We start from the raw sequence: 12,322 nt of genomic DNA on the forward strand, positions 1-12,322 counted from the left end.
GAGTCCAGTGGGTGTGTGGGTAGAGTCCAGTGAGTGTGTGGGTAGAGTCCAGTCAGTGTGTGGGTAGAGTCCAGTGAGTGTGTGGGTAGAGTCCAGTGAGTGTATGGGTAGAGTCCAGTGAGTGTATGGGTAGAGTCCAGTGAGTGTGTGGGTAGAGTCCAGTGGGTGTGTGGGTAGAGTCCAGTGGGTGTGTGGGTAGAGTCCAGTGAGTGTGTGGGTAGAGTCCAGTCAGTGTGTGGGTAGAGTCCAGTGAGTGTGTGGGTAGAGTCCAGTCAGTGTGTGGGTAGAGTCCAGTGAGTGTATGGGTAGAGTCCAGTGAGTGTATGGGTAGAGTCCAGTGAGTGTGTGGGTAGAGTCCAGTCAGTGTGTGGGTAGAGTCCAGTGAGTGTGTGGGTAGAGTCCAGTGAGTGTGTGGGTAGAGTCCAGTGAGTGTGTGGGTAGAGTCCAGTCAGTGTGTGGGTAGAGTCTAGTGAGTGTGTGGGTAGAGTCCAGTGAGTGTGTGGGTAGAGTCCAGTCAGTGTGTGGGTAGAGTCCAGTGAGTGTGTGGGTAGAGTCCAGTGAGTGTGTGGGTAGAGTCCAGTGAGTGTGTGGGTAGAGTCCAGTCAGTGTGTGGGTAGAGTCCAGTGAGTGTGTGGGTAGAGTCCAGTGAGTGTGTGGGTAGAGTCCAGTGAGTGTGTGGGTAGAGTCCAGTCAGTGTGTGGGTAGAGTCCAGTGAGTGTGTGGGTAGAGTCCAGTCAGTGTGTGGGTAGAGTCCAGTGAGTGTGTGGGTAGAGTCCAGTGAGTGTGTGGGTAGAGTCCAGTGAGTGTGTGGGTAGAGTCCAGTCAGTGTGTGGGTAGAGTCTAGTGAGTGTGTGGGTAGAGTCCAGTGAGTGTGTGGGTAGAGTCCAGTCAGTGTGTGGGTAGAGTCCAGTGAGTGTGTGGGTAGAGTCCAGTGAGTGTGTGGGTAGAGTCCAGTCAGTGTGTGGGTAGAGTCCAGTGAGTGTGTGGGTAGAGTCCAGTGAGTGTGTGGGTAGAGTCCAGTGGGTGTGTGGGTAGAGTCCAGTGAGTGTGTGGGTAGAGTCCAGTCAGTGTGTGGGTAGAGTCCAGTGAGTGTGTGGGTAGAGTCCAGTGAGTGTATGGGTAGAGTCCAGTGAGTGTATGGGTAGAGTCCAGTGAGTGTGTGGGTAGAGTCCAGTGGGTGTGTGGGTAGAGTCCAGTGGGTGTGTGGGTAGAGTCCAGTGAGTGTGTGGGTAGAGTCCAGTGAGTGTGTGGGTAGAGTCCAGTGAGTGTGTGGGTAGAGTCCAGTCAGTGTGTGGGTAGAGTCCAGTGAGTGTATGGGTAGAGTCCAGTGAGTGTATGGGTAGAGTCCAGTGAGTGTGTGGGTAGAGTCCAGTGGGTGTGTGGGTAGAGTCCAGTGGGTGTGTGGGTAGAGTCCAGTGAGTGTGTGAGTAGAGTCCAGTCAGTGTGTGGGTAGAATCCAGTGAGTGTGTGGGTAGAGTCCAGTCAGTGTGTGGGTAGAGTCCAGTGAGTGTATGGGTAGAGTCCAGTGAGTGTGTGGGTAGAGTCCAGTGAGTGTGTGGGTAGAGTCCAGTGAGTGTGTGGGTAGAGTCCAGTCAGTGTGTGGGTAGAGTCCAGTGAGTGTGTGGGTAGAGTCCAGTGAGTGTGTGGGTAGAGTCCAGTGAGTGTGTGGGTAGAGTCCAGTGAGTGTGTGGGTAGAGTCCAGTGAGTGTGTGGGTAGAGTCCAGTGAGTGTGTGGGTAGAGTCTAGTCAGTGTGTGGGTAGAGTCCAGTCAGTGTGTGGGTAGAGTCCAGTGAGTGTATGGGTAGAGTCCAGTGAGTGTGTGGGTAGAGTCCAGTGAGTGTGTGGGTAGAGTCCAGTGAGTGTGTGGGTAGAGTCCAGTGGGTGTGTGGGTAGAGTCCAGTCAGTGTGTGGGTAGAGTCCAGTCAGTGTGTGGGTAGAGTCCAGTGAGTGTATGGGTAGAGTCCAGTGAGTGTATGGGTAGAGTCCAGTGAGTGTATGGGTAGAGTCCAGTGGGTGTGTGGGTAGAGTCCAGTGGGTGTGTGGGTAGAGTCCAGTGAGTGTGTGGGTAGAGTCCAGTCAGTGTGTGGGTAGAGTCCAGTGAGTGTGTGGGTAGAGTCCAGTCAGTGTGTGGGTAGAGTCCAGTGAGTGTATGGGTAGAGTCCAGTGAGTGTATGGGTAGAGTCCAGTGAGTGTGTGGGTAGAGTCCAGTGGGTGTGTGGGTAGAGTCCAGTGGGTGTGTGGGTAGAGTCCAGTGAGTGTGTGGGTAGAGTCCAGTCAGTGTGTGGGTAGAGTCCAGTGAGTGTGTGGGTAGAGTCCAGTCAGTGTGTGGGTAGAGTCCAGTGAGTGTATGGGTAGAGTCCAGTGAGTGTGTGGGTAGAGTCCAGTGAGTGTGTGGGTAGAGTCCAGTGAGTGTGTGGGTAGAGTCCAGTCAGTGTGTGGGTAGAGTCCAGTGAGTGTGTGGGTAGAGTCCAGTGAGTGTGTGGGTAGAGTCCAGTGAGTGTGTGGGTAGAGTCCAGTGAGTGTGTGGGTAGAGTCCAGTGAGTGTGTGGGTAGAGTCCAGTGGGTGTGTGGGTAGAGTCCAGTCAGTGTGTGGGTAGAGTCCAGTCAGTGTGTGGGTAGAGTCCAGTGAGTGTATGGGTAGAGTCCAGTGAGTGTATGGGTAGAGTCCAGTGAGTGTATGGGTAGAGTCCAGTGGGTGTGTGGGTAGAGTCCAGTGGGTGTGTGGGTAGAGTCCAGTGAGTGTGTGGGTAGAGTCCAGTCAGTGTGTGGGTAGAGTCCAGTGAGTGTGTGGGTAGAGTCCAGTCAGTGTGTGGGTAGAGTCCAGTGAGTGTATGGGTAGAGTCCAGTGAGTGTATGGGTAGAGTCCAGTGAGTGTGTGGGTAGAGTCCAGTGGGTGTGTGGGTAGAGTCCAGTGGGTGTGTGGGTAGAGTCCAGTGAGTGTGTGGGTAGAGTCCAGTCAGTGTGTGGGTAGAGTCCAGTGAGTGTGTGGGTAGAGTCCAGTCAGTGTGTGGGTAGAGTCCAGTGAGTGTATGGGTAGAGTCCAGTGAGTGTGTGGGTAGAGTCCAGTGAGTGTGTGGGTAGAGTCCAGTGAGTGTGTGGGTAGAGTCCAGTCAGTGTGTGGGTAGAGTCCAGTGAGTGTGTGGGTAGAGTCCAGTGAGTGTGTGGGTAGAGTCCAGTGAGTGTGTGGGTAGAGTCCAGTGAGTGTGTGGGTAGAGTCCAGTGAGTGTGTGGGTAGAGTCCAGTGGGTGTGTGGGTAGAGTCCAGTCAGTGTGTGGGTAGAGTCCAGTCAGTGTGTGGGTAGAGTCCAGTGAGTGTGTGGGTAGAGTCCAGTCAGTGTGTGGGTAGAGTCCAGTGAGTGTGTGGGTAGAGTCCAGTGAGTGTGTGGGTAGAGTCCAGTGAGTGTGTGGGTAGAGTCCAGTGAGTGTGTGGGTAGAGTCCAGTGAGTGTGCATAGAACCAGTTCAAGATAGTCAGTGGCAAAAAAAAAAAAGGGGGTCAATGTAAATAGTCCGGATGGCCATTTGATTAACTGTTCAGCAGTCTTATGGCTTGGGGGTAGAAGCTGTTAAGGAGCCTTTTGGACCTAGACGTGGTGCTCCGGGACCACCTAACATGCAGTAGCATAAAGAACAGTCCAAGACTTGGGTGACAGGAGTTTTTTTAGGGTCTTCCTCTGGCACCGCCTGGTATAGAGGTCCTGGATAGCAGGGAACTTGGACCCAGTGATGTACTGGGTCATCTGCACCACCCTCTGTAGCGCCTTACGGTCGGATGCCAAGCAGTTGCCATACCAAGTGGTGATGCAGCCAGTCAAGATGCTCTCGATGGTGCAGCTGTAGATCTTTTTGAGGATCTGAGGGCCCATGCCAACTCTTTTCAGTCTCCTGATGTGGAAGAGGCATTATCTTCATGACTGTTGGTGAGTTTGGACCATGATAGATGGTCCACACAGGGCTCACGAGTGGCCCAGCGGTCTAAGGCACTGCAACGCAGTGCAAGAGGCGTCACTACAGTCCCTGGTTCGAATCCAGGCTGAAACACATGATTGGGAGTCCCATAGAGCGTCGCACAATTGGCCCAGCATCGCCCGGGTTTGGCCGGGGTAGGCCGTCATTGTAAATAAGAATTTGTTCTTAACTTACTTGCCTAGTTAAATAAAGGTTAAATAATTTATTAAAACAAAAATAGATCCTTAGTGAAGTAGTCACTGAAGATGCTCTCAGCCCACTCCACTATAGCCCTGTTGATGTTAATGGGGGCATGCTCAGCCCTCCGTTTCCTGTAGTCAACGATCAGCTCCTTTGTCTTGCTCAAAGGGAGTTGAGGGAGAGGTTGTTGTCCTAGCACCACAGTGCCAGGTCTCTGACCTCCTCCCAAAAGTCTCATCGTCTGTCATCAGTCCTACCACCGTTGTGTCGTCTGCAAACTTAATGATGGTGCTGGGAGTCGTCTGTGGCCATCCAGTCGTGGGTGAACAGAAAATATAGGAGGGGACTAAGCACGCACCCCTGGGGGGCCCCGTGTTGAGGGTCAGCATGGTGGATGTGTTGTTGCCTACCCTCACCACCTGAGGGCAGCCCGTCAGGAAGTCCAGGATCCAGTTGCAGAGGGAGGTGTTTAGTCCCAGGGTCCTTAGCTTAATGATAAGCTTGGAGGGCACTATGGTGTTGAACGTTGAGTAGTCAATGAACAGCATTCTCACATAGGTATTCCTTTTGTCCAGGTGTGAAAGGGCAATGTGGAGGGCAATAGAGATTGCGTCATCTGTGGATCTGTTGGGACGTTTATACTCACAGCGGTGCCAGTGAAGGTGACAGGAGGTGACTGCCAGGAGATGCTGAAGTTGGAGCTGCTGCTGGGAGTGAAGGAGGTGGAGGCAGCAGAGCCAGAGTCCGAGCCTGACCCAGTGGAGGGGATGGTGACTGGAGATGTGGCCTGGAAAGGGACAGCAACAAGTCACGAGGCAGTCACACCTTTAAAGACCAGTGTATAGCCACACACACACACACACACACACACACACACACACACACACACACACACACACACACACACACACACACACACACACACACACACACACACACACAAACACACACACACACACACACACAATAAATAAATAAATTAACCACTAAGTCAGTCAATCAATCAATTAACCAACAAATCAAATCAACCTAACAGTAAGAGTCAATCAAGCACTTAATCAATGAAAATGTATCTGTGCAGTGTCTTTAGCAAATACTGGAAGCACTTTGACACTTCCTGCTTAAAACCCAAATACTGGAAGCACTTTGAAACCTCCTGCTTAAAACCCAAATACTGGAAGCACTTTGACACTTCCTGCTTAAAACCCAAATACTGGAAGCACTTTGAAACCTGCTTAAAACGCAAATACTGGAAGCACTTTGACACTTCCTGCTTAAAACCCAAATACTGGAAGCACTTTGACACTTCCTGCTTAAAACCCAAATACTGGAAGCACTTTTCTACTTAAGCTATCAGTAGGCGTGGCCAGTAGTTTTGTGGGTGTCTCTCTGACCTGGTAGGCGTGGTCAGTGTGGATGAGGTAGAGGGCGCTGGGGGCGGAGCGACTGAGGGGCGTGGTGTTTGAGTGGGCGTGGCTGTGGTTCTCCTTGTTCCCACTGGACCCGTTGCTGCCCTCTGCGGGGGGTCGTCTGTGGCGGTCATTGGAGGGAGGGACGGGGGACAGCACGGAGGGGGAGACGGGGGACAGGCTGCTCAGACCGTCAGCCACTGAGTCTGTGTTGAGTTTGATCTCTGAGTAGTAGAAATCCTCCTCTCCGTCACTGCAGTCAGAGTCACAGTTACGCCTGGAAGAGAGGGAGGGGTTACAATTAGGGCTTAATATCAGCATGGAGTTGGATTGGATGAGCCCTTCTCTTGTCATTACAGAGAAATTAGGATTGGACCAGATCGCTGATCTATGTGATACCATTGTTCTGTTCCGTCCTCATTCATCCCTGGCCTGTCACGCTGAGCCAAAATGAGGAAATGTTACCGTGGTGATAATCCCACCGGATTTAATCTGCTATTGTTCTTTGACAATCTCATTGAAAGGCCATCGAGAGGAGAGGCCTCTTATCTCTCGCTGGAGGGGGTCAAACGTTGGATGGGTGTGTGTGTGTGTGTGTGTGTGTGTGTGTGTGTGTGTGTGTGTGTGTGTGTGTTGGAGTGATTTCGTCTGTGCGTGTGTGTGTAAGAGAGAGAGAATAAAAGAGAGAGCAAGAGACAAAAAGAGTGTGAGAAAGAGAAAAGGAGAGAGACTGAGTGAGCATGCCTGTGTGTATAACCCTGTGTGTGTGTGTGTGTGTGTGTGTGTGTGTGTGTGTGTGTGTGTGTGTGTGTGTGTGTGTGTGTGTGTGTGTGTGTGTGTTACCCCAGGTGAACGGTCCGGATGTGTCTCTGTATCCCAGCAGCAGAGCTCAGAACCTTCCCACAGTTCTTCCACAGACACTTGAACATCACCTTCATGGAGTTCTGGACATTACACACAGAAGAGAGAACAACGTTGAACACCAGCCAAGTCATCCTTTTCTCACATCAAATACGCCACGAGCACACGCACACACCTCTGCTCTGTACCATTTCTCACACAACCTGTCCTCTGTAATTACAGCATGGCCCTCTGAGGCCAATTGCTTCCCGAGCAGCAACTTTCAGATAATAAAAAAATATATATATAATAAATAACATTTAGCAGACACTTTTATCCAAATCAACTTAGTCAGTCAGTCATTTGTGCATACATTTTACGTATGGGTGGTCCTGGGAATCGAACCCACTACAAAGGAACACATGACCAGATGGGGTGAAAGCCTTCTGAGGACAGACGTGTATTAATTCTCTGATCGATCCGTTTCAAGTTTTGTCACGTGCACAAGTACAGTGAAATGGCTTTCTTGAAAGCGCTTTCCCAACAATGCAGTATATAAGTAGTACTTTTAAAAAGTGAAGTACAACAGAAACACCTTTATGGTGGGGGTCATGTGGCTCCTCGTCAGTCCTATATGATGGGGTACATGTGGCCCCTCGTCAGTCCTTTATCATGGGGGTCATGTGGCTCCTCGTCAGTCCTTTATCATGGGGGTCATGTGGCTCCTCGTCAGTCCTTTATCATGGGGGCCATGTGGCTCCTCATCAGTCCTTTATCATGGGGGTCATGTGGCTCCTCGTCAGTCCTATATGATGGGGTCCATGTGGCTCCTCGTCAGTCCTTCATCATGGGGGCCATGTGGCTCCTCGTCAGTCCTTTATCATGGGGGCCATGTGGCTCCTCGTCAGTCCTTTATGATGGGGGTCATCTATTTGCCCATTGTTCAGGGCAGTCCTTTAAATTTACATTTTTAGTCATTTAGCAAACGCTCTTATCCAGAGTGACTTACAGGAGCAATTAGGGTTAAGCACCTTGCTCAAGGGCACATAGACAGATTGTTCACCTAGTCGGCTTAGGGATTCGAACCAGCAATCTTCCGGTTACTGGCCCAATGCTCTGAACTGCTAGGCTACCTGCCACCCTACTTATAACAGATGCTGTTTTGGTCCTTGGGTAACAAAGCCCTGTGAAGTCCCCCATGCCAGCAGCACACAGTTCATTAAAAGAGTGGAGAACGAACAGCATTGTCTTTTGGCTCAGAGTAGGAAGAGAAGAGCAGCACTAGGCTCTGGTTGGCCTGGGAACCAGGAAGAGAAGAGCAGCACTAGGCTCTGGTTGGCCTGGGAACCAGGAAGAGAAGAGCAGCACTAGGCTCTGGTTGGCCTGGGAACCAGGAAGAGAAGAGCAGCACTAGGCTCTGGTTGGCCTGGGAACCAGGAAGAGAAGAGCAGCACTAGGCTCTGGTTGGCCTGGGAACCAGGAAGAGAAGAGCAGCACTAGGCTCTGGTTGGCCTGGGAACACTGGCAACTTTTACAGAAACCAATACGGGTCAGAGACTCTGAAGTTATTTATTACCAACACTAGATTTGAAAAGTGGAACTTAAAAATGTATCAAACAATATTTTAGCAGCGTTTACACAGGCAGCACAATTCTGAATTTTTTTCTCTCAGTATCTCTCCCTCTCTACCATTTTCTCTCTCTCTTTGTCTGTCTCCATCTCTCCGTATATCCCCCTTCAACCCACAATTAAGAGATATCCCCAGAGATGTCCCCAGAGACCTGCTGCATAGTCTTCATGTTTTCCAGTGAAGATATTAAAATAATTTATTTCAATTATACCAGGTGACCTTATGTGTGGCTGTAAAGTAATTAAGCAGGATAAATGAACTGGAAATGCATCTGGGGTGTGTGTGTGTGTGTGTGGGGGGGGGAATTGACAGATACACAACAGACCAGAGCCCTTGCGTCACCATCCAATCATTCTTCTCCCCTGATAAGAATGAGGGACAAAATTAATTAATAAATTAATGAGCGTTCGGTTAATCTGAGTGGCCACGACATGTTGTGTCCGCCCAACATGTTTTCATGCTCGTCTTGTTTCTAAGCATGGTGTTTGTGCCATGTTGTGGTCCAGAGACGGCATCAGGCATCGCCACGTGTGAGGATCAGTCACTTTCACACTTTCACGCTGTGTCCCAAATTCTACCTCAGTCAGCATATCACTTGGAGTTCAGGAAGGAGAAGGTATTACATTAGCTAGCTAGCAACATGTCCAAAACAAGTGCAGGACCTGCCTTCTTTTGGGACATCCCACTTATCAATGATCTTGGCAAGACACTACAGTACAACTACTTCTTAAATCAATCTACTACCATTTCAAAAGAAACACCCCCAGTCAGTGTACAGCAGGTAGCCTGGTGGTCAGGAGTGTTGGACCAGTAACCGAAAGGTCGCTGGATTGAATCTCGAGCCGACAAGGTAAATCTGTCGTTCTGCCCTTCAGCGAGACAAGTAACCCTAATTACTCCAGGGTCGCAGTCAATAATGGCTGATCCCCTGGCTGTGACAGGGGGAGTGGGATATACAAAAAACACATTTATACTTCACACTATTAAAGGTTGTACATACATACATACATACTTGTACATACAGTGACACAGGACTATATAATCAGTATACTGTTATAGTCAGTCAGAATTGATTAAAACATTGATCTGATCTAGTCTTTGTTCTGTCAGGTCCTCAAAGAACCACAGCAATATGTTGTAAAACATCTAATGGTTATCCTTTGGTTATCCTATAGCTATCCTGTGGTTATTATATGGTTATCATGTGGTTATTATATGGTTACACTATGGTTATCCTTTGGTTATCCTATAGTTATCCTGTGGTTATTATATGGTTATCCTGTGGTTATTATATGGTTATACTATGGTTATCCTTTGGTTATCCTATAGCTATCCTGTGGTTATTATATGGTTATCCTGTGGTTATTATATGGTTATAATATGGTTATCCTTTGGTTATCCTATAGCTATCCTGTGGTTATACTATGGTTATACTATGGTTATCCTGTGGTTATTATATGGTTATACTATGGTTATCTGTTGGTTATCCTGTGGTTATTATATGGTTATCCTATAGCTATCCTGTGGTTATACTATGGTTATCCTTTGGTTATCCTATAGATATCCTGTGGTTGTTATATGGTTATACTATAGTTATCCTATAGCTATCCTGTGGTTATTATATGGTTATACTATGGTTATCCTTTGGTTATCCTGTGGTTATTATATGGTTATACTATGGTTATCCTTTGGTTATCCTATAGCTATCCTGTGGTTATTATATGGTTATACCATGGTTATCCTATAGCTATCCTATAGTTATTATATGGTTATACTATGGTTATCCTATAGCTATCCTGTGGTTATTATATGGTTATACTATGGTTATCCTATAGCTATCCTATGGTTATTATATGGTTATACTATGGTTATCCTTTAGCTATCCTGTGGTTATTATATGGGTATACCATGGTTATCCTATAGCTATCCTGTGGTTATATGGTTATACCATGGTTATCCTATAGCTATCCTGTGGTTATTATATGGTTATACCATGGTTATCATATAGCTATCCTGTGGTTATACCATGGTTATCCTATAGCTATCCTGTGGTTATTATATGGTTATACATGGTTATCCTATAGCTATCCTGTGGTTATTATATGGTTATACTATGGTTATCCTATAGCTATCCTGTGGTTATTATATGGTTATACTATGGTTATCCTATAGCTATCCTATGGTTATTATATGGTTATACCATGGTTATCCTATAGCTATCCTGTGGTTATTATATGGTTATACCATGGTTATCCTATAGCTATCCTGTGGTTATATGGTTATACCATGGTTATCCTATAGCTATCCTGTGGTTATTATATGGTTATACCATGGTTATCATATAGCTATCCTGTGGTTATACCATGGTTATCCTATAGCTATCCTGTGGTTATTATATGGTTATACATGGTTATCCTATAGCTATCCTGTGGTTATTATATGGTTATACTATGGTTATCCTATAGCTATCCTGTGGTTATTATATGGTTATACTATAGCTATCCTGTGGTTATTATATGGTTATACCATGGTTATCCTATAGCTATCCTGTGGTTATTATATGGTTATACCATGGTTATCCTATAGCTATCCTGTGGTTATTATATGGTTATACCATGGTTATCCTATAGCTATCCTGTGGTTATTATATGGGTATACCATGGTTATCCTATAGCTATCCTGTGGTTATTATATGGTTATACTATGGTTATCCTATAGCTATCCTGTGGTTATTATATGGTTATACTATAGCTATCCTGTGGTTATTATATGGTTATACCATGGTTATCCTATAGCTATCCTGTGGTTATTATATGGTTATACTATGGTTATCCTATAGCTATCCTGTGGTTATTATATGGTTATACCATGGTTATCCTGTGGTTATTATATGGTTATCCTATAGCTATCCTGTGGTTATACTATGGTTATCCTATAGCTATCCTGTGGTTATTATATGGTTATACTATGGTTATCCTATAGCTATCATGTGGTTATTATATGGTTATACTATGGTTATCCTTTGGTTATCCTGTTGTTATTATATGGTTATACTATGGTTATCCTTTGGTTATCCTATAGCTATCCTGTGGTTATTATATGGTTATACCATGGTTATCCTATAGCTATCCTATAGTTATTATATGGTTATACTATGGTTATCCTATAGCTATCCTGTGGTTATTATATGGTTATACTATGGTTATCCTATAGCTATCCTATGGTTATTATATGGTTATCCTTTAGCTATCCTGTGGTTATTATATGGTTATACCATGGTTATCCTATAGCTATCCTGTGGTTATTATATGGTTATACCATGGTTATCCTGTGGTTATTATATGGTTATCCTATAGCTATCCTGTGGTTATACTATGGTTATCCTATAGCTATCCTGTGGTTATTATATGGTTATACTATGGTTATCCTATAGCTATCCTGTGGTTATTATATGGTTATACTATGGTTATACTATGGTTATCCTTTGGTTATCCTATAGCTATCCTGTGGTTATTATATGGTTATACCATGGTTATCCTTTGGTTATCCTATAGCTATCCTGTGGTTATTATATGGTTATACCATGGTTATCCTATAGCTATCCTATGGTTATTATATGGTTATACTATGGTTATCCTTTGGTTATGGTTATCCTTTGGTTATCCTATAGCTATCCTGTGGTTATTATATGGTTATCCTGTGGTTATTATATGGTTATCCTATAGCTATCCCGTGGTTATACTATGGTTATCCTATAGCTATCCTGTGGTTATTATATGGTTATACTATGGTTATCCTATAGCTATCCTGTGGTTATTATATGGTTATCATTTGGTTATCCTATAGCTATCCTGTGGTTATTATATGGTTATACCATGGTTATCATGTGGTTATTATATGGTTATCCTATAGCTATCCTGTGGTTATTATATGGTTATACTATGGTTATCCTTTGGTTATCCTATAGCTATCCTGTGGTTATTATATGGTTATACCATGGTTATCCTGTGGTTATTATATGGTTATCCTATAGCTATCCTGTGGTTATACTATGGTTATCCTTTGGTTATCCTATAGCTATCCTGTGGTTATTATATGGTTATACTATGGTTAACCATTGGTTATCCTGTGGTTATTATATGGTTATCCTATAGCTATCCTGTGGTTATTATATGGTTATACTATGGTTATCCTGTGGTTATTATATGGTTATACTATGGTTATCCTTTGGTTATCCTATAGCTATCCTGTGGTTATTATATGGTTATACCATGGTTATGCTATAGCTATCCTATA

The 12,322-nt window shown here is 45.7% G+C and overlaps 1 protein-coding gene across 1 annotated transcript in view; it reads right to left on the reverse strand.

Moving 5' to 3' along the window:
- Nucleotides 1–4,675: 4,675 nt before the first annotated feature.
- Nucleotides 4,676–12,322, reverse strand: part of LOC139558482 (zinc finger protein 704-like) — a 29,515-nt gene continuing 21,868 nt past the window's right edge. The window contains exons 4-6 of the mRNA XM_071373638.1: nucleotides 6,400–6,500; nucleotides 5,542–5,833; nucleotides 4,676–4,934 (exon numbers count right to left, since the gene is read on the reverse strand). Of these exons, the coding sequence (XP_071229739.1) occupies nucleotides 4,698–4,934; nucleotides 5,542–5,833; nucleotides 6,400–6,500 (630 nt within the window). The 3' untranslated portion in view covers nucleotides 4,676–4,697. The remainder of the gene's footprint in view (nucleotides 4,935–5,541; nucleotides 5,834–6,399; nucleotides 6,501–12,322) is intronic.

The sequence above is a fragment of the Salvelinus alpinus genome, chromosome 29 (genome assembly GCF_045679555.1).
Source record: "Salvelinus alpinus chromosome 29, SLU_Salpinus.1, whole genome shotgun sequence".
Taxonomy (NCBI): domain Eukaryota; kingdom Metazoa; phylum Chordata; class Actinopteri; order Salmoniformes; family Salmonidae; genus Salvelinus; species Salvelinus alpinus.